The sequence below is a fragment of the Oenanthe melanoleuca genome, chromosome Z (assembly GCF_029582105.1).
Source record: "Oenanthe melanoleuca isolate GR-GAL-2019-014 chromosome Z, OMel1.0, whole genome shotgun sequence".
Taxonomy (NCBI): domain Eukaryota; kingdom Metazoa; phylum Chordata; class Aves; order Passeriformes; family Muscicapidae; genus Oenanthe; species Oenanthe melanoleuca.
The window spans coordinates 66,330,894-66,353,758 of NC_079362.1; the positions used below are offsets into that span (position 1 = coordinate 66,330,894).

At 40.1% G+C, this 22,865-nt stretch overlaps 2 protein-coding genes and 1 long non-coding RNA gene across 5 annotated transcripts in view; 2 read left to right on the forward strand and 1 right to left on the reverse strand.

The window, feature by feature from the left end:
* Positions 1-350: 350 nt before the first annotated feature.
* SUB1 (SUB1 regulator of transcription) lies at positions 351-12,733 on the reverse strand. The gene is made up of 5 exons (XM_056513875.1): positions 12,584-12,733; positions 10,582-10,654; positions 9,079-9,198; positions 3,256-3,364; positions 351-684 (listed from the first exon to the last, which is right to left on the reverse strand). Exons 2-5 carry the CDS (start codon positions 10,651-10,653, stop codon positions 605-607), a joined length of 381 nt encoding a protein of 126 aa, XP_056369850.1. The 5' UTR covers position 10,654; positions 12,584-12,733; the 3' UTR covers positions 351-604.
* Positions 12,734-13,742: 1,009 nt separating this feature from the next.
* Positions 13,743-15,729, forward strand: LOC130264997 (uncharacterized). Its single transcript, XR_008842542.1, has 3 exons — positions 13,743-13,844; positions 15,107-15,567; positions 15,695-15,729. It is a non-coding gene; the product is annotated as an uncharacterized LOC130264997 (long non-coding RNA).
* A 4,246-nt stretch (positions 15,730-19,975) lies between these two features.
* The window catches only part of ZFR (zinc finger RNA binding protein), a 44,604-nt gene continuing 41,714 nt past the window's right edge, over positions 19,976-22,865 (forward strand). For all 3 annotated transcript variants that reach the window (XM_056513732.1, XM_056513733.1, XM_056513734.1), the window contains exons 1-2: positions 19,976-20,129; positions 20,335-20,419. In XM_056513732.1, the coding sequence (XP_056369707.1) occupies positions 20,093-20,129; positions 20,335-20,419 (122 nt within the window). In that variant the 5' untranslated portion in view covers positions 19,976-20,092. The remainder of the gene's footprint in view (positions 20,130-20,334; positions 20,420-22,865) is intronic.

Here is a 22,865-nt window from a genome sequence, read left to right on the forward strand (position 1 = left end):
GTTATTGTTTAGCATAATCCTTCATGCAAGTGATGCAAAAAAAGCTATGTATTCAAGACTGTTTACATCTGAATAAATAGGGTAAATTAGCAAATACAGTACTGAAAATTATCTACAAAATCGTGTTTTTCCAAGTATTCATTGTTTGTATCAAGTGTTAAAGCAGAAAGCTGCAGAGCAATACCAAAGAAAATGGAATAAAAGGAAAAGCGAAACTGAAACATTTTAAGAAATCCCCTCAGAAAACAAATTCATACTTACTGTAAACTAAACTGGAATTAAAATAATGACTAAAGCTATTAGGTGGCCTTATCAGCAAACACCTTCAATCAAAAGGCCATAAACAAGTATGCATTACATATTACTTGGTTTGTTTATTTTACACCATGGGGTGAAAGCAACACAATTCCTTTTAGTAAAGTATACACAAATAGCCTCACTCAGAATACACTTTTAATGCACATAAAAAAAGTATTCATCTTACAAATTGTTTTGCAATCCAAATATACAATAGCTTGGAAAACAATATTTTAGAAAACTAAAGCCAATGTAAAAAGACTGCTTAAAACAACTAAATGATATAAGTTTTTGTATGGCTCTGTCTTTAGAGTTTTCTTACTGCATCATCAATATCAGAAATCTGTTCCTTCAGCTGGTTCCACTGTTCTGGATTTAAAGAAATACCTGAAAAGCATTAAAAATAAACACTTAAGACAAAAATTGTGGCGCAGGATCTTGTGCAACTATTATAAAGCCTGCTTTCATACACTAAGCCTATGCTATAATAATAATACTTGAGTTACTTCAACAATCATCTTTATTACAAAGTGAAACTTCCCATTTCCAATGCTTCAACTTTACTTCAGGTTATATCTAGACAAGTTGACAAAGAAAATGTGTGTAACAAATAATTGTACAAGTACTAGGCTTAACACAAGGAGTGAAATACAACTCTGGCCTTGACCGAAGGCAGCACAAAAGCCCTGGGTGATAAGTGGGAAATCATTTGTACTCCTGTTAGTTCCTAAAAGCTGTACCTATGCAGACAGGTCTGTTGTGCACTTTTCAAGTACTGTAATTCGGCAGGGGGGGAAGCTTTTCCTCCTTCTGTTTTTTAAAGCACTGTAAGTAACAGGTGCTGTAAGTAACCTTTTGGAGAGGCACTAGCACTCATAAACCAACACAAAAGTTAATTTTTACTTCAAGTTCTCAGGAGTCTATAGTAACATTCAACCAATAATCATTCAGTACCCCACAACCCATCACTTCAGTTCTAAATTTGATCTCCTCTTCCCCTCAAGTACATGTATGTTTCATTTGTGCTTTGGTCTACTCATTCTTACCCTAAAATTTCAACACCCACTCTGAGGGAAGTCCAGGCTCCCAGGGCTCCCAGTCCTCTCATACTTTCTCCTGTCAAGCTCTTCCACTAATTACACCCACTCTCCTCTCCTAGTCATAGTTTTCCTTCATTTCTCCCTGAAAGTGGAGCAGGACCTGAAAACAACTGAAACTTTCAATTCCATTTTTAGAGCCCACAGCTTTTCTTTTCTTTACCATCACTGTCTTATCAGAGCACCATCAGAATTGTAACCAGCAAGCAATGGACATGGAGCTTCTCTAAGCAGCCTTCCACCAGCCTTTGGAGGGCAGGTTTCATCTGAAAAGGTGTGCTAAACATCATTAGGGGATCAAATGTCATGAGGATGTCCCTCAACCACAGACCAGATGAACCAAATAAAATTCAGACCTGCTGCTTCAGACACCAACAGTAATTTAAACTTCTGGGTTTATTTTTATTACAAAATGTTTACTACTCCTACTGGATAGCTAGATGAGCAGCTTATAAATTCATCAAGGAAATATCAGAATCACATACTGAATCAGATTATTTTTAATTTTATCATAACAAAATTCAGACTCTTTTGCTGCACTGATAAACACTTCTATCTACATCACGTCATTTTTGTCACTTGGCCCACCCATCAAATTCTGTTGTACTTTGCAATTTGAAGTGCATATACTATCGAATTCTACCTTGAAACACAGAACATGAAGTCCTTAGAAGTTAGAGTAACCTTTTTCATTAACTAGCAACAAATCCAAAACAAGTCATTTTCCTGCAGAGCACCAGCATACCTGTTCATACAAACCTATTCTCAGTGGTTATTTAAGAAATGTTGAAAATTCTTCTCAAACTTTCTAAATTGCTTTTTACTGAGATGCTCCTGAACACACCAAAAGAATGTAACAAACCTTACAGTGATTGCATATTAAAGTTCTTCAAAATTCAAACTTAGCAGCCTGCCAGTACCTGAGGCTGACATTTTGCAACAGCATGTAGTGACAGGATAGGGAGGAATGGCTTCAATTGGAAGTGGGTCCATTTAGATTGGGTGAGTGTGATGAGGCACTGGCAAAGGTTGCCCAGAGAAGCTGTGGATGCCCCATCCCTGGAAGTGCTCAAGCCCAGGTCACATGAGGCTCTGAACAACCTGGGCAGAATGTATCATACTTACCTTTCACTGATGCTACATGAAAATGGATAAAAAGTAGGCTTTTCAAAGAGAAGAAATATAACATCAAGCACGGTTTAACTACTGCAATTGCCCTGTAATCCCCATTTTGAGATGTGTAAGTTCTGAAAATGATTCACAGTGAAACCTTGCCATGAAAAGCAACTGTGCAAGTGGGAACGAGAAGTACAATGGCTTGTGCTGTGCTGCAGGTTACAAACTTGGGACACTTGAGATATTTTCCCCTCTACTAAAATCCTTTTTAACAATTCTTTTTCATAATTATTTACACTAAATATTTAGGTTTTTTAAATCTACAATTTAGTAGGAGGACATGGTTTAATAAAATTAAAATCTTATAAAAAAGATGAAATATTTTCAGTTAATTCCAAAATAAGAAATCCAGCCATAAGAGGAAATTCAGTTTGTTAAGTTAATCAGTTGAGGTGGGGGGGAAAATATGGCTATGGTATAAATATGTTTATAACTCCCCTACCCAATTTACTCATATTTGACACTTTGCTTTCCATAAATCATGGAGAATCTCTTTAGGAAAACAGACTCAGGCCAACAAACCCACTTAAGATTATATCTATAACCTACAGAGAAAACTAATCCTTTGTAAAAATACTACTCAAAAAGTATCATGTAGCAAGAAAGCATAAAAATATGATATAGGAAATTCTACTGGAAAGTGCAGTCCATATTTAATACAAAGTAATACGAAGCAGAACAATACCTTTTCTGCCAGGCTTCATTTCACCTTCTTGATCCATCCAATATTCTCTAATATCAATTAAGACTTTCCCTTTAAAGTCCCGTACACTGACATACCTCATTTTGCCAATCTGTCAAAACACATATAAGGGTCTATTAGGTATTTTACATATTACAGCATTCACTTTCCCCAGCAGCATTAGACTCTGACATGTGACACTGCACACTGCAGTTTATTTTAGACACCACAGAAATAACTAGATTAAAAGCTTAATTCAGAGTAGTCAGTAGGCTAATAAGTAACGACTTAAAACTGGTTGAGCAGGCAATGCTCAATGTAGCTCTCCTAGAATAGAAATACCTGTATTCTTTACATGCTTGCTTCAAGCAAATAATGTATTTACTGTTTTCTGAAAAACAAAAAAAAAAAAAAAAAAAAATCCTTTCCTCATAACAGTTCTAAACAAAGAAGGAAAAAGGGAGAGCTACTCCCAAATCTAAATTTTAGTCCCTTCCCCAAATACAGAAAGCAAATTAGATGTCCATATGTTACACCTTCTTCTTTTGTAAACACAGTAAATACAGATGGAAATGCCCACTCCCAAGTCCTCATGGGTATCTCACTGTACCACCACGTCTTCAAAAAAAAAAAAAAAAAAAAAAAGTCACATTTTGTAAGTTTACCAGCACATAGCACAGTATGAAATTTTGAAATTCTGTATTTTTCAAACCAGTGTCATAACTGAATTACATGGGCACCTTTTTTTTTTGGGGCTGGAGAAGGGAGAAGTTAGGGAAGAATTATACCATCAACTATACAATACACTATGTACTTGGACTTATTCAATATCTTTCCAAATATCTATTCACATAAATTCCATGAACAAGGTGAATTTGAGAACTAGAAGCTAGATAATTACAACATAAATAAAACTTCTTGCAATTCTGAGAAATCCCTTGAATTCTGCATATACCTTCTGGATACATTTTATATAACAAAAGAATAGATTCTAAAGGAAACTAATTCCAAATAAAATATTCCTTCCTGGCAAAACACTACCTTTCAATTTAAACTTCCATTATCTCTGCAGGTTGCATTTTGATACAATTTAAGGATAGGCCCTACACTGGCCCAAAAACACTAGGATCAAGTTTGACCAAGAAGACTGAAAAACTGTCCAATCAAGTACAATAATTCAGAGATGTTTAAGTCATATGCTCTTATTTCACAAAATATGTATCAACGTGAATACTTTATCTTCACTTAAAAGAATTTTTCTTCTGCAGATGCTATATGACGTCTAAAATTGACCTCAGAACAATTAAGACATTTTAGGTAATTTAAGTCTGTAGCACTTGTCCTACTTCAAAGCAATCTTTAAATTTAATAAGACGTTACTGTTCATAAGACAGTATTTTTAACTGATAGAATTACAAAACAAACTTGAAACTCAAAAATGAAAGTATAACATTATGGCAGCTTAGCTCTTTCAGACCAAACCTGGTACCATGCCCAAGTCCATCTGCACTCCTGGCAAAGAATATTCTAAATAGCCTACACGGACAACATGTCTTGGTTTTACCCTTTAATGCTCCACTAACTTTTAAGGTCACCTCCAGGAACAGCTTCAATCAGTAGCACCGTGCAGCACCTTTTTTTCCCATGGCTATTGAAGAATATTAGTGCCTTGCCAAATAATTCCAGATTTGTTGTAAGAAATAAAATCTAATTCAATATCACAGATTACAGCTGCAAACACAGTAAGAAGGTTTAGAATGTGATTTTCAAGGAAATTCAACTACATTAAGGTGAAAGGCAGTAACGCAAAGTTCACATTCACTCTGCGTTTAGTCTACCTTACATAAAAGCATTTCTCGATGTAAATGCTGAAATTAAGTTAGATTTCACATCAGATCTAGATTTCAGATGAATATTCCCAATAAATTTCAGATATTTAGCTGAACTCTACGCAAAAGCTGCCACTACTAGAATTTTTAAATAGGCTTCTAAAGTACAGTTCCGACAAACATCTACACTGAAAAATGCAAACAAAATCTAGACTTAACTAGTTAAAGTACATTCATAGTTAGCTACCTGTAACTCTGGTACAGGTTCGTCTCTGAAGAGATCTTTTTTCATGCACTGCTGACTATGTTGAGTCATTTCAGAGACTGAAGATATTTCTATTTCTCAAAAACCAGAGTAGCATTCCAAGGGTTGCTGCACTGGGAAGAATTACTTTTCTTCACATAGGCTGATGGGGCTGTGTTTTAGCTTTATACTGAACACCTTGATGATAACACAGAGATGTTTTAGTTACTGCTGAGCAGAGCTTACACAGAGCCAAGGACTTTTCTGCTTCTCAGACTGGCAGGGAACCTGGGGCTGCTTGGCACAGTGGAAGGAGACACAGCCAGGAGAGGTGCCCACAACTGACCAAAGGCCACTGTCCAGACCATGTAATATCATGCTCAGGATATAAAGAGGAGGGAAAAAGACGGAAAGGGGCATGTTTGGCATGATGACATTTGTCTTCCCAAGTGACACTTAGATGTGATGGGCACTGCTCTCCTGGAGATGGCTGAACTCCTGCCTGCCCATGGGAAGTGATGAATTAAAACTCCTTGGTTTTTTGCTTGCATGTGTGACTTCTGCTTTCCCCATGAAACTCTTTACCTCAACCCTCGAGTTTTCCAGCTTTTACCTTTCCAATTCTCTCCCAGTCCCACTGGTGGGGGTGTGAGTGAGTGGCTGCCCAGGGCTTGGCTGCTGGCTGGGGTTAAACCAAGACAGTCATCATGATTTACAGCTGAGTACTTAGTGCAGTTCAACCTTCACAGAGAAGTTAATATTAAATTATTAAATAGTACAGATCCTTAGATTATTCTACTCTATTAACTTATATAAATCAGTAAACATTAAAACCGTTATTTCCAGGTTTCTGTTTCTTAGAACAAAAAAGCACTGAACTGCATCTCTGTTCCTTTCAGAGATATGCAACTGACTTCCTGTGTGAGTTTCAGCAAGCACCTTCTTAATCCTTTTTCCTATTTCCAGTTTTTCTGGATAAAACTGTACACCCACAGTGCAAGCATAAACAGCAAAAAATTCTCTCTCCTCCCTAGCCAATAACCATGTAAGGACCATAAGACTCCTGTAAACAGTGACATCTTCAACAAAGCAAATTTTGAAATGCATCGGTGACCACCTAAGTTTCATAATTAGTATGTGAAACCAGAGCTTCCGACCATCATAAATTTCTGTTTACCTTCTTTCAGGAGCCAATGATAAGGACACTGGGAAATTACACTGGAAAAATCAAAGAACTTATTCCTCACAAGTCAAAGCCCAAATATGGTGAAAACTCAAAAAAACACCCCCCCTCAAAAAAAAGGGTTTGGAAGGTGGAAAGGGCAACAGAGACTACTTCTGACGTAACAATTTCAGTTAAATGCATGATCATGAAATGGAGTTCTCTCCCCTAGGTAGTTACTAATGAATACTGACAAACTTTATCCAAATCAGGCATAGGTAGATGATAGGATTAGTCAAACTAACCAAAGCACATGGAGCAGAGCTCAGGTTGGCTTGAAGCCACAGACAGGAATCCAATGCATCAAGGCTAAACCCTTCCACATTAACACAAATAAAGCCTGTCCTTAGGGCCTCAAGTAATACATCACACATGGGAGTAACAAATTTCTGCAACCTAACAGCACACAAATCCTTCATCAAGTTGCAGAGCTTACTAGGTTCCCTATAAAACCTAATAAGGTCAAGACATGCAAATAGACAGAACACACCTTGTCTCTTATATTGAACAAATTGTCTTCTACTTACTATTAACACTACTTAATATTAATCCTATTCTTTGTAAGAAGTTGCCAAAAAACCATAACACCAACAAACTCAAACAAAAATATAAAATGTAGGTATTTATGAAAATGCTGGATCTTCTGAATACAGTAGTCACAATGAGCTCTATATTAAGGGAATCTGTATGCTTCAATAACACAGCCTGAGGGTGTGGAACAAGAAGACTCTCAGTTTCACATCATTTGCAGCCACTCCCATACACAATACGGACACAGTGACTATTCTATGAATGCTTTACAGCCTGATTTCCATCACCTGAAGCCACTCTTGTAAAGCTATACTGCAAACTCACTTCCACATCAGAGATCATTTTACTGTCATGAGAGAGAAACTCTCTAGAAAGGTTTCTAGTATCACTAAGAGACCTAGAACAAACAAAACTATACCTAAAAAATTAACGAGCATGCCCTCCCATGTAGAGAGGAAGAAAGGGCAATATCCTCAGACCTACAGTAATTTTATTTCTGTTCTTTAACATTTGCATGTTAGTTACTGCACAAAAGTTGATACAGATGACAAAAACTGACAACGCTTCACCATAACTCAATGAGTAATCCAAAATATATTTTATTGTTGATTACTTCAAAGGCAAGCACAGACTAACACTAACATTTAAGGTCAAGGTGATAGTCAAAGACCTGTATTCTACTCAACACCAGAAGAACCCTGTTCTCATCAGAGTTATACAACTCCTCTACTGTCTGTTTTAAGTAACTTTTTATTATCTTAGGTTGAAGAGGTTTCAAAAAACCAGAGCATGCACACTTTTGGTTTATTTGAACGGGTCTGGGTGTGTTTTTGCATCAGGGGAACACTAGAAGTTCTGAAGTTTTCTCCAAGGCTGGAATTTCTGAACTTACTACAAACATAGCACTCAGTTTATACATAATTCTTCAGAGTTCAATCTGCAGTTTACCTCAAAAGTTGTAGAATTCACCATTTCATTTTTCCTACATGGTTCGAAGCATGCCCAAGCAGAACTAAAAATATTACACACTTCCTTCGATATGAAGTCCAGGCACAGCCTTCAAGCAAAGCTCTCCTAAACAAAATAACTGCCCCGTAAGAAAGTATCAGTTTAGCAGGTCTTCTCTCTAGAACAGACTTTTCTTCCCCTATATTACTTCACACAACTACAGCCCAGAACTATTTCATTTACATTACTTTGTACTTGGGTCATCTCATTAGGCACCTTTTTCATATCCCTTCACAAACTCAAAAATCAAAGCCTCAAGAATTCAAGTTCCTTTCCAGCCAGCTAGTCAGAGACCTTTAACAGATCTTGATCCAACCCCCCAAAACAGCTAATATAACAGCTGTATATCAGCTCTCTCAGCACACACTGCTACTGCCTTGGCTAACCCTGGGAACTGCAATACCCTGAATTCAAAAATCCATCTTTCTACTGAAAAACAGACACTCATCCCTCCTTAAAAACAAGGCAATATTGCAATTTCCAATCCTTACAGATGTTCAGTGATAAGACCCTGCATCATAAGGGAACAAACAAAACTTAATCTAAGATGCTGTCATAACACAGGAGGCCAAGCTGCCCTTGACCTAGTTAAACAGGAATGAAGAGTCCACATTTTGGTTACCAAGAACATTTTTTTTTTCAAGAGCCCAAATTAAAAAAACACTTCCATGTAGAGACAAACCTGATCTAATAGTTAAAGTATACTGATGGTAAGGGCTGTATTTAATTACATAAATGTCTACCCAGAGATACCAGGAGCAAGTCATGAGAATTAGATCAACTGATACAACTCAAGATTCTTTTACTCTTGTGAAACCTGAGCAAGCTTTTCTGAGCATCTCATCTGAATGCCAGCATCATAATCCCCTTTGGCCAAGGACTCAGGAGGCCAAGCACTACACCATCAAGAAATTCATACCATCTCATAAAATTTATACAGCACCTAATGTAATATGTTAACTTAACCAGGCTCTACGAGTCATCAATTTTACCTGAAACATATTCTCATCTCTGTTACTGCTTTGCTTAGAAGAAGCTGCACCTTTTGAACTTTCACCAGTCTTTTGTTTCTTTACAGGTTTTTCTGCAGTCACTTGCTTTTTCCGCTTTGCCTTGGAGCAAAACAAAAAAACAAAAGCATGAGTCACAATCACAAATATGTATGTAACACATAAGTTTACACTGTATGCCACAGCCTACTATGAAGCAATAGCACCTTCTTGCTGTGTGTCAAGGCAGGCACCCAACACAGTTCGTTTAGAATTTAAAAACTTCAAAATTAGCCTGACTCTGTTCTCAGTGAAGTAATACTCTGGCTTTAAAGAGAATTTAATCAGATCAAAATATATTTCAAAAATCCTTTTCTTTCTGTACAATAACATTGTCAGTTCAATAGTTTTAATAAAAAATTTAAGTGTGATGAAAACGGCACCTTCTTCTCCACTATATGGAACAAAAAGTACAGAACAGTTTGCAATACCCCCAAATAAAGAAAAAAAAAAACGTAGATAAAGTAATAAATAATCTGGAACGATTATTTATTAAGATAATAAATAAGATAAGAATGGATCTGGAAACCACCTCTATCAGACCACTGTTTCTTTAATAAGCCTCTAATCACTGCCTACAGCATGATAAACTACACGACTTTTTAAAGCATTCAGATAATATCATCTGTAAATCAGATAACCCAGAGAAGCTACAAAGTTACTATTTCTACTCCTGCAAAAATAGGAAACCAGACCTCTTCATGTACTGTACTATTGTTAAAAGACCTGGTACATGTGTTACCACCTAGCATTTCTTAAGAAAGATAAATAAACTAGTTTTTTCTGATTTTGTTGAAAAAGATAGGTACATCTAAACTTCTAACTTAAGCAACTATTTAAATTAAATGGGAACATTTGTTTTATACATTTAAAACAATCATTTTAAAACTTATCAACTCAGACTGGCTCACCTTTAAAGTGAGAAACTAGCAGATGGTGTAACAGCAAACAAAAGAAAATGAAACAGAGAAAAAAAACCATGCGAACAAGATAAGCAAGTGACACAAGGAGCACAGGGCAAGTGCAGATTTTTGTTATAGAGAAGTAATCCAGGTATGAAAATGGCAGCAGCATTGAGACGTGCTCTCAAGTCCAAATTCTTGCCACCAGGGAAGCTAATACAGAAGCATTCAGAAGCTTGCCACAAAGCAAAAATCACAGGGAATTTGCAATTATCATATGGAATGGCATGAAGAAAACGAAGTGCAACTAAAGAAAAAAACTTTTCTTCAGGGCAAAAATTATGCAATCCACCCATACTTAGAAAGTGGGTTGTATGGTTTTTGTTGTTATTGAGATGGGTGGGCGGAAGAGAAAGTTTCTTAAAGTGTGATAAATCACATGGAATGACATGCATGCATTTTATGACATAATGCACACCTAATTCCTTAACCCCAGCCTGAAAAAAAAGAGTTAATACAGTAATGAACTGCATATATTGTTCACCTTTTTATCAACTTCACTATCTGAATCACTGGCAGATGAGCTTGAAGATACAAGTTCCTTTGATTTAGGCATTCTGGGAAAAGAAAAATAACATGAGAACACTATATAAGGAATGACATTCCATTCTGGCTGGAAAGCAATCTTCAAACCTGTTAGTACTGGCTCATCTTCTTCAAGCACTCCTAAAGATTTTCCTGCTTTTCCATTTAAGCTTTAATATACACTGCAGATGCAATATCAAGCACTCTTCCCCCTTATCTCTTTTCCTCTTTTTGCTGCAACTGCATTAAAATACATTTAGAGCACAGTAGTTTGGCTTCTGAACTGTCTATAGCTGAATGATTTTTCACGATTTCCATATATTCCTAGACATGACAAAATCCACAATGTAAAATACACAATACAATACTGCTCTCCAGCTGAATCCTTTCTATTACATCCACAAATATGAATCAGTAAGACTCTAGCAATATCTAGACTCTGACATGGGCATTTCACTCAGTTGTATTTGCAAGTAACATGCTGCACAATTGCCACACACATGACGCACGAGCTCCCACCTATAATCCAACAGTCTGAAATACACCTCAGTTACAGAGAGACACAACGCTGCAATCAATGTTTTCACTGCAACTTCAACACATCAGTCACTGGAGACAATCCTCCAGACTAGCATTCAGCATTCCTTGAATGCATGCTGCCAGGTGTCTTTGCGGGTCACCCTGATATGCAAACGTGGTTAGATATAGTGGTTACGCATCGTCCCTGCTGCTAGAAACTCTCTGTAACAAATACACAGATAATTTGTTGTTTCAGAATAAAATTAAGTATTCCTGAAACTGTACAATACAAACCTGAGCTACGAAAGGCCAAGATAATATTACAGAGTATCTCAGGAAACAAAAAAGGAGTAACGGCGTTCTTAAAACGGGCAGTGAAAGAAAAACCCACACATGCAAATGAAAAAAAGAAAAGAAAAAAAAAAAAAAAAAAAAAACCACCAAAAACCCACCCAAAACAAAACAACTAAACCGGAGTCCAAATAATGCTAATAGATCAACGTGGTTCTAAAGTAGGGCAAGACCTGTGGTAATAGCTTGTAGGACAAGGACGGAAGCTGCAGTACGGCACAAGATACACAGTGTGAAGAGGCACACACAAGCCACGCTCTAGGATAAAGGAGCGCTGGAATGGGGCAATGTGAAAATAAGCAAACAGATGACACTGAGCCGGCAAGCTAAACGATGTTTCGGGGGATGACCCCGGGGTCCGCATGGGAAGGAGAAAGGGACAACATGGAGGAAGGTGTGGGCGGAAACTGGAGGAAAAAGGGATGTGGGGTGGTGGGTGCTCCCCGAGAGAGGCTGAGCGTGAGGAGACACCGCAGCGCCGGCGAGGGGACGGGATGAGCCGGGCCAAGGGAGAGGGGGGAAAGGTAAGGAAAGGAAGACGAGCCGGGAACTCCAGGTAGGCGGATCCCAGCCGCCATTTTCCTCCCCCATTCCTCTTTTCCACGGCTCGTGTCGCCCCCCGAGAAAAAGAGTCGAGGCCCGAACAAGGATGGGGACGAGCGGGTGGGCGGGCGAGAACGCCCGAGTCTTCCCGGGCCAGGGTGGCAGCAAAGGGACTTTAAGTTACCCGTGGGGGGGTGAAGGAAAAGGACAGCACGGAACCAGCGGGCCAGGGGTCGCCGGCGGGCTGGGGCTGCTCCCGGCGCGAGGGGGAACGCGGCCGGGCGCCATCTTCTCCCGCGATCAGGCTGTGCCCCCCAACATGGCAGCTCCCCCTCGGCAGCGACGGATCGCTCTTCCCGTTCCACAGCGGGTATCCCTCCCGCTGGGCACCGCGAGCACTCGAGGAACAAGGGAAGCTTCGCCTCGGCGCCACCCGGCCGCGGCTGCCCCGAATCGGGCCAGGAGGGGCCGCGGCAGTGGCGGCGGGAAGGGGCGCACGGGAGAAGATGGCGGCGTGGCAGGGGCGCGCGAGGGGACCCGGCACTCACGTCCTGCTCCGCGCGTGGCTCCTCCGCAGCGCGACACAAGCGGAACTGACGCGCCTCAGAACGCCCGCCCCAGGCCGCTCACGTGGGGCGGCGGGGGGCGGCTTTAAAGGGGACGCGGCCCTTTGTTCCCGTCATCGCTAGTTCCCGCCTCCCCTGAGGGGCGGGGGAGGGATTGTAGTGATGGAAAGGAGATTTTTACAGGATCAGTAGGCGGAGAGCTGCCCACAAGTTGTCCACAGGGGACATGGATTCGAAGGCCTGGCGCTGCACAGGACCCCCCCCCACGAGTCACACCCTGTGCCTGAGAGCGTTGTCCGAGCACTTCTTGGTGCTGTGACCGCCTCCCTGGGGAGCCTGTTTTAGTGCTCTATCACCTTCTGAGTGAAAAACCTTTAGCTGCTTTCCAGCCTTAATCCTCCCTGACTCGCCATCGAGAGTGAAAACATCGGTACTTGTTCCTCCGCTTCCCCTCGTGAGGAAGCTGTAGACTGCGACGGACATTAGAAAGAATTTCTTCACATAAGCGATTAGACATTGGAATGGGCTGCCCAGGCGGGTGGTGGGGTCATTGTCCCTGGAGATGTTTAAGGAAATACTGGACATGGCACCAAGTGCCGTGGTCTGGTTGACGTGGTGGTGTTGAGTCATAAGTTGGACTCAGTGGTCTCAAAGATCTTTTCCAAATTGATTCTGTGGTTCTCTGAAGTATCCCTCCAGTCTTCTGCAGGCTGAAAAAAAACCCTACAATAATACATAAATAGCAGAGATTTTTCACGCGCTGCAGCTGTTCCTCGATGCCGCCCGGGGCAGCGGCGTGAGGCGGGCTGCGGCTGCGGCGGCTTTGCATGGCGAAACCGCGGCCTCGCCACACCTGGGGCGCCGCTCGGGAGCCCCTCCTGACGGTTCCCCTTCTGCCACCGGTGCCGCGGGTTTCCTTCGCCTACCGCGGGGTTCTGCAGCTGGGGACCATCGGGGAGCATCAGGCCACCCGTCCGAGCAGGCACCGCGGGGCTGCAGCGCCGGGGATGGAAGGTTAAAGCTGCCTTAGCGCTTCCTTTCTACATTTTAAAAGCTGTCTGAGTAAATAAAGAACCTTAAAAACGTACTGATAATGTTGCTTTTTTTTTTTTTTTTTTTTTTTTTTTTTCCTGTGGCGCGTTCACACGGTGATGCATCCCGAGCACCCTGCTGAGGAGGGTTTGACGGAGTTTAGTTCACCTAAAGGAGTTCTGCTTCTGAGAGACACCAAAATGGAAGGGAGGTGAGGAAAGAGCCCTCTGCTCTCAGCTTTGTAAGAGGCGATTTTTAGTAGACTGCGATAGGTCAGAGCACGAGGTGGTTTCATGTTGTGTCTTCTGTGTTACCTGTTCGAGCCTTTCAGTTTGTGATGAAGGTAATGTTATGAATATATAATTAATATAACTAACTTAACATTATTGCTAACATTAAAATACCGTCTTGATTCACGCGGCACTAACACAGCTTGCTCCAATTTGCTGATCACTGCAGCAATGGGTCATGTACTTGTGTCACGAGCAATGACAATTCTTTAGACACCCAGCACCAGTTGAGTTCTTTTCTCTTTCTTACTAACTCTAGGCTTATACTTTTGCTACCACGTGAATGCAAGCTTTTTATAAAAAGTGCAAGCAAACTATAAAAAATAGAAAGTGGACTGTAATGCCAGTCCTAGCTTTCAGATTCAGGCTGAGTGAGGTAGTGGCTGATCGGCCTCCATAGTTTCAATAGCAAATTATTAATAAAGTGTTGAAAAGCAAAAGCCTTTGGTCTTTTTCTTTTTCTTTTTTTTTTTTTTTTAATTGCAAAGATCTCTGTTTATTAATATGGGCCAGAAAGGCAAACATCACATTTCAAGAGGGAATAATCCCCCAAAATCAGCATGAGCAGCTGCAAGTTCCAAGCAGTGTTTCTGAAAAAGTACTTAAAGGGTGTGGGCAAGGAGGTTTTTGGAGGAGATCTATGAGGTCCTTAGAGCCCTTATCACGAAGTAAACTGGCTTTTGCTGAGAGAAGTGGTTTTCACTTCTTCACTTTAACAGCAGGAAAATAAGAAGGAAATACCAGAAATTGGAAGTGTACTCATTTAAATAATCCTTGGTAACTTGCAGTTTTACAATGTCATGTAGGTCACAAAATGAAAAGAAAAGTAGAAAATATACAATTCTTACTACATCTTTGACCTTTGATAGATAAAAAATATGGTTGTTTATACAAACAGGAGTCAAAGCACAGTAAATGATAAGCAGGCAATATAATAATTATCACCACTGCAGCAACACCTGGCTTGTCAAGCTGTGTAATTGTGGAAGATGAATAGATTATATTGCAATACTTAATGGTTAACTCCAACAACAAGATCATCTCCAAATAAGGACTATTAATTTGTAAAAAAAGTAGTTATTCTTTTCAACTAACTTTTCACTAACTCTTCATGTTAGAAACATCATTAGAGTTCACGTGTGCTATATGCTATATATGCCCTATATGCTTTGCTTTTTTACAGGTCAACACTTGGTGCACAAAGGATATTCAGGTTTTAATGAAATCATCCAGGAATTGTTTATTCAATTCAACACTTCTTTATGATTTTTAATCAATTATTTTCATCATGACATCAATTAAACTGACTAAAATAAATATTTTCTGCTGGGTCTTAATGAGTTAATTTCTCCACCTGCAGTATTTCTTCCAAAGTCAAGCACCAAGTTTATTTTTACAGCTGAATTCCTAAATAGCAGGTCAGTGAGGGGAGAGGAAGGTTTGCTGCGACTGGGACTTTGTGTTCTGCTTTTCAGGAACGATTAATTTCTTTGAGAAATATTCTGGTCATTGAGTGTAGTGGCAGTTTGAGCTTTTGGTGAATTACCTTCACTATTTTTGATTGCATTTAGAAAAGAAGAAACAAGCTACTAAGAAAAAATGCTGGCTTTAGAACAGTGGGAAAGGAGCCATAATTTTTCCAAGGTAAATCTCTGCTGTTACCTTCTGAGTGAGTCATCTATCCCCCCAAGGAGTATAGTTCACTTTCTGAGCTCTTAAAATAGACTTTTGTAATGGGTTTGTTCCTTCATCAGACACTTTCCTTCTGCAGCTGCCTTAAAAGGGCTTAAATTCTTCTAGTTACTGCCTGATTGCCTCATTTCCTATCCCACGTCTTCGGCAGAGAAGAAGGTTGAAACATTCGTTTTTCTTCAGTAACAGATTTTATCTTGCAGATTTGAATGGGAATGCTGAAAAACACATGCTTGTGCTTCTGATAATGTAGCAATTACTAACAGATTAGAAATAGTAGAGCTAGCAAGAAAAGCATATTGGGGCAAACCTAAAGTGGGAGAGCTTTTAAAGCTTTGATGTTTGTGCTTTCTAATTTTTAAGGTGGAAGAAGAAATCTGCTGTGAAAGGGGAGGTTAGCTCATAATATTGACAGTAGTTTTATTAAAGGGTCATGAAAAAAAGCGTAAGGGATGCCACCACACAGTGGTTTTGCTCATGTAACTGGAAGTGGTTCGTTTCTCATGTGTATAATGTAATTCGAGTTTGCAACAACACTTGCACAACTTTCTATTATGTTTGGGAAGTGGGGTTTTTTATGTTGCAATTTAGTAACCTAAACAGTAATAACTTCCATCTGTGGTTTAATAAATTGCTTTTATATGTTTTAATATGTCTGTTGTTATGGTCACTGCACAATGTCAAACCCTGTTGTTAAAAGTAACACTTTTTTGCTTTAATAATTCGAAAATGTGGCGTGTTGGTCTTTACTGCTTAAAAAATGTAATTTCACTTTACAATATGAAGGTTGACAAGCTGGTTAATGTCTTGTCTCTCTAGCTATCTGTAATAATTTCCAGGTGAGAAGATAGCACTGGTCTCCATATGCTGATTGTAAATCTTTCTAACATTTATAAAGAGACCACTAAGTATTAAATTACCTTTTCAGGAAATAAAAGCAGCTTTTGTTAACATGGTCTGTGCTGCACTGCAAATCTTTCACCTTCTGCTGCGTGGCCCTGCCCTCTGGTGGGCACACAAAAGCTGGCTGAGAGCCTGCTTTTTTTAATGTAAACTGCAAAGTTGCCTCCAAGAAATCTTACCTAATCTTACTTACCCCATCTTAAGATTTAAAAACATTTAGTTTTCCTCATTTTGTTTCATTTTGTAGTCCTGTGGCAGCAGCAGAGACGTTACCCCATGTGTCTTTGGACATTAAAATAATAGGATTGATGACACTTGTATGCTATTACGGTGTTTTCCTTTTCTCACTTTATTTTGGAGATCTCTTCTTATATGGTTGAAATAAAGGTCAAAAACGTGTTTTCCTGAATGTTAGTTTGTTTGCTGTTTTTGTCTGTGGTATTTTTAGACACTTTGAACGTTGTACAGATAGAGTTTCTGCTGTATTTAATTCCAGTTTAAAGATTTGTGTTCCAGCATATGTTTTCATTCTGGAACTTCTTGGCTGTTCTTCTGTAATCTTATTAGAATCAGGGACAGAGAAGTTTCTTTTTCCTATTTAAAAAAATACCTTTTTCATGTTTTACTAAAGCTTTTCTGTCTTTCTCCCTGTGCCACAACTTGCACTTTTTCACTCCATGTATTCTCATTCCAGTTAAAGATACAGAAATCAGTAAAGATCAAAATGGCTGTAAGGATCTGATTTGAATTTATTACTGTTTCATTTTGAAGCAATCTGATACATGTCTTAAGGAGATAGGATCTTGTTTTATAACCCACAGAGGTTTTTTAAGTATAGACCATGAATCTGATCCTGCAAGCTAGTAGTAGCATAAATAGATGTTATGTAATGGTTCACAAAGCCACCAGGAAGCATCAGGTTCTTATTAGGAAACTGCTGAGGGAAAGACTTGTATAATACTAGTGGGGTTGGGGTTTTTTTTCAAAAAGAAAGGAAACCTTGGTTTTTAATTTTTTTTTTTCACATTTAGAAAGTATGACTTCTCATAAAGTGCGTTGTAGTCTTTTCAAAGTGATATATGCATTGAAAATTCAAAATGCAAAATTCACACAGGAAAGTAATATGAAACTTCTGAAATTGCAGCTGAATTGGGCTGCTAGATGGGAGCTTATGCTCAGAAATATGCAGGGATGAAATCACAACATAAAGGGTGTAGTATTTGAATTATAACTACTAGAAATTACTTGGATGAAGAAAAATTATGAAACCTATGTCAAAAATCTCAGTTGTGAGTAAGAAAGCCTTGGGGTTTTGTTGGTTTTTTTTTTAGGGGGGTAGTGTTTTGGGGTTTTTTGTTTGGTTTTTTGTTTTGTTTTGTTTTGTCCCTGGAGACAAAATTGAAAAGAAGGTAAATATTCCAAGTTTATTTGGAACACTTTAACATAACATGCATTAATAGTAGTATATATTAATAATGTAGATATACATCCATGAAGAAGTCCACAGGAGGATCATTGAGTTGATCAGAGGGATGGAGCACCACTCCTATGAGGAAAGGATGAGAAAACTGGGTTTGTTTAACGTGGGGAAGGGAAGGCTTTGGGGTAACCTAATTGGGGCCTCCCAGTACCCAAAGGGATGGTACAGGAATGATGGAGAGAGTCTGTTTACAGAGCCTGGAGTGGCAGGACAAGGGAGCTTCAAGGTGAAAGACTGTAGGTTTAGCTTAGATATTAGGAAGAAATTTTTTACTATGAGGGCGGTGAGGCACTGGCAAAGGTTGTGGGTGCTCCTTCCCTGACAAATTCAGGGCAGGGTGGATGGGGCTCTGAGCAACCAGGACTAGTGAAAATGTCCCTATCCATGGCAGGCATGTTGGAATGATCTTTAAAGTCCCTTCCAACTCCAGCCAATCTGTTTCTGTTGTCCTATGAAGTTCACTTCATAAATGAATAGCAATGGCAGGCCTAACTGCTTTGCAAAAAACAGCTGTAGTGATCCAGTGATAAAAGGTATGTGAATGTCTGTGTGTAGAGATGCTTATATATTTAATAAAACATGTATTGAAAATAGTCTATTTATCAGGGTATTGGAAGGCTTATAACTGAAAAAAACTTTAAAGATAATGGAACAGAAAAACCTTGTGTTGTCTTCTTGTCCAAGCAGCATGTTCCAGTGGTTTAATTATAAACAATTTTTAATAAATTTAGGGATAGATGTAAACATCTATATAAATCATAAATCTGTTTACAATTTGTATATCCTGAGTCAAATGAGACTTCCATGCCCGAGGCAATATATCCTAAGTTCTTCTGCAGAAGGTTTCTGTAGCATCTTCTCCTCGACTAATGCCCCATAGAACTGTGGATTAAGGCTTTTCGTTCCTAATCTATAGCAATTAATTATTGACCCAGTAGCAGCTTTCTTCCTAGAAAAGCACGTTGGGTAGAACCAAGCAGATTCCTTTTATTGTTGTTCTTGATTAGGATAGGAGTGAACAGGAGGTACAGTAATATTTAGTTCCTATGCAAAATTAATAATAATGACCAACAAATTGTGTTCATTAAATTGGGAAGGATGTTTGGCATCAGAAGTTGTTTTTACTTTATATGCAGCTGCAATAATGTCAGCTATGAGATGAGAAAGTACTTTCCTCTTCCCATTTTATGACCAATAATATCTTTGCCGTCCTACTGTCTATGATCACAGCTATTGTGAGATAATGGGAATCCCTCTTTTTGTGAGGACTTCGGGAGGACATCCCAAAGAGATGTTTTTGAATAGGCTTAGCTTGCAGTAAACAAATATTTCCAAAATTATACTTTTAACTTAATCCAGTGTTTGTTAATAGTTTTATACGTCTTGATTAATTGATGAATAATATACACTGTAGCACAGGCAAAATACTTTCATCTCATTTATGAATTTAAGCATTCAAGTTTTGCTTTGTTCAGAGTTTTGGCGGACATCTGATGCTCAGAGGGAAGGATTTGCCGGAAGGAGCGGCAGAGCCACGGGGAACGGACGCTCGTTCAGTGCCTTTGATCGGGAGGTCACTGCAGCGGCCGCAATGTGCTGCCCAGCGCGTTTCAGGAGTGATCTGACGGACAGCTGGCTTCTGGAAAAGTCACACGAATGGGCTCCGTGTGGATGAGCCTGTACCAACGTTGCACGTGCAATAAGCACACAGGACCTATGGCGGGATTCTACGCATCATATATACATATGTATGCGCGTGTGTAAATATTCTATAGGTGCCTCGAGCGCGGCTACCCATGGCCGGCAAGCGGGACTACAACTCCCACCGGCTCCCGCGCACATCCCGCGCCTGCGCACGAGGTCTCCTGGGCGGAGGTGGCTCCCTGTTCCTCAAGCGGGAGCCCTGCCGAGGCCGGACTACATCTCCCAGCGGTCCCCGCGCACATCTCGCGCCTGCGCAGACGGAGCCGGCCCGGCCGCACTCCGCCGTTGTCGCCGTCGGTGGGTGGGTGGGGGAAGGGAGCGAGGAGGAGGAGGAGGGAGGGGGGGGAGAGTTGAGAGTTCACCCGCCGCCGTCGCTGCCAGGCCGGACTCATGATTCCCATATGCCCGGTAGTTTCGTTCACCTATGGTGAGTAGCGGAGCTCGGCGTGTTCGTGCTTGGGGAGAGGGCGGCGGGCGGGGGTCGGTCCTGAGGCGCCGAGTCTGACCCGGCGCTCCCGCGCTCTCTCTCTCCCTTGTCCCTCTGTGTGTCCCGTTCTTTCCCCACCGCCTCCTCTCGCCGGGCCTCCTGTCATGGCCCCGCCGCCGCCGCCCCTCGGTCGCCGCCGCCGCAGTGCCCAGCCGGCTGGGGGAAGATGCCAAAATGGCCACCGGCAACTACTTTGGATTCACCCACAGCGGGGCTGCTGCCCAGTACAGGTGAGCACCGCCGCGGGCCCCCGGGCCCCCCCCAGGGCCCCTCTCCCGGCCGGGACCGCGGGCAGCTCCCGCCCCTTGCCCCGTGCTGTGGGCTGTGCTCGGACCCTCCCGCCGCGCCTCGGGTGCGTGTGCTTATCTCCCTGTGTGCCTGGGGCTGGGAGGTGGGGCTGGGCACCGCGGAGAGGGAGGAGGAGGACGATCAGCACCAGCATCGGGTCCCCAGGCCCTTAGATTAAAATGGCCACTTGCAGCCGGCAGCACCGGCGAGTCACCGTGTGCCGCCCCCAGGCCCGACTCCTGCCTCGGCTGCGGGGAACACGGGCCTTGCTCCCCAAGGCTTTGCTGGCACTGTGGGAGCACAGGATCCCTTCCAACATGGGTTGCAAACTAACCTGAGGGAGGCTGATGGATCAGGGAGAAATGTAACACCGGAAAATAGCAGGGGGTTTAATCCAATTGAAGTAAATGTTATGATCAATATGTTTTAGAAAGTAGAGAAGGTACTTTCAGGGACAGATACCTTTTTAGAAAAATGTTCTGCTCTAATTTCTAAGACTAGGAGCAGTATACTGGTGGAACTTGAGGACCTGTGACTGTATTAGACAATGTACATACCTGTCTCTTAGGGTAGGTCTATCAAAACAGCTCTCGTGTAGACACACTGCCACAAGTCTTTATATCTTGTAGATTTTGTTCATCTAAATTGTGTTTGTTCATCTAAAGAGTGTTAAAAAGTAATTGGTGGCTTCTATTATAGCGCATTTTCTGACATCATATCACTTATTTTGCTAACTACAGTCAGGAACATCTTTGCAATTTTGGCTTGTATTGGAGTGAATCTCCACACATTTGAATCTTGTGTTGTAAATCTGTAATAAAATGCCTAAGTTGTGGTGAATAAGAAAAAAACCAAAATAATAAAGCAAATATATCAGAGATTATTAATAAACGAATGAAGGTGTGTGCTACTAGCTAATAAAAATTGCATACCTAAAGTAATTTTAGGAATGTACACTTTTGTGGAGGTGTTGGAATAATTCCAAGTCTATTTTTTTCGTTGACTTTTTCCTGAAAATGCATGGGAAGTACACTGAATTTCATTTACTCTGGTGTTTAGTAGAGGATTAAATTTTGCTAATTTTTTAGTTCCTTTGGATGTTCACAGTGTGTGTGTTTACATTTTACATGATGGTTATAGTGAATATATAGGACATATATTTAGAACTTCCTTTTAAGTGTAAAGGTTAAGTGAATAATAAACCAAGAGCTGTATGTCTGCAGTTTTGAAGTGCAGATGAATTTTTAAAATCATATTTTATTGCAGGGTTGAGGTGATCTTTAGACTAAATAACTTGAGCAATTCCTTTGAAGTTATATAATTGGAATAGCATTCAAGTTTAATAGCTGATCCTAAGTGTGTTTTTGAGAAAATGGAAAACAGATCAAAAGGACCTTTTTCATTTGCTGTCATAAGTTTAAGATACTGTTTAATTTGCTATCGGTTAAGGACTCTACATCCTATAAATGATTTGTGTGTTTACCACATCTGGAAGTGAAGAGACATAGCAATCTGTTTTTAAGCAGACCTTTCATAAGGAGTTTAATACTTTGAGCTGAAAACGTAAGAGTCACTTAAAATGTCGGAAGGGAGCTTACTTTCACAAAGCTGACTTCGTAGGTCCTTGTTAGAGTCCTTATTGAGTGCTACAAATCATATATTCCACTCCAGTATATTTGAGAAAAAGGATGTTGGTGGCAGGGAAAGATGGTAAGATTTGATATTACAACAAGTCTTTAAGTTTTTCTTTCAAGTATTTGAAGTTCATGTTCTTGGAAACCAGTGCAATAGATAAACAAACAAATATTTTTCTTCCTGCTTAATACATAGGTGAGCTTCATAAATCTTGAAAAATAAAAGGTGTTTCTGGATGCTGAACTAATTTATGGATTTTTTAAAAGTCGCTCAAAGTAACAACCTGTTTTAGGAGAACAAATCACTCTTGGAGTTGAAGTCTTTAGTTCTTTATATATACACCATTTGAAAGTTCTGACACTGTAGATTTTATAGCAACAAAGAGAAATTTTCATAATAAAAACAATATCAGTCACATTTTTAAAGGTTCTCTCCTGCCAAGGTGACTGAGAAAAATTCTGATATGTTGGAAGAATATTAGTCTGCAATTTTAGATTATCTCAGTGCTCCCTAATGATAATAATCAGAATTTTATTGATTTCATCACTTAGTTAAAAAATTTTTGCACCTTTTTTGTCACCTTTCTTGTAATATCTTAAAGTATGAATACCTCAAAATATATTAAGTCTTCATCTGGAAACATGCAGAGAAAATAAAAAGCCTAAACTTTGCATCAGAAAGAAGAGAATCTAAGTAGGTTCTGTTCACTTTCAAGGAACCAGACTCCTCTGGTTCTAAGGGACCTACAGTCAT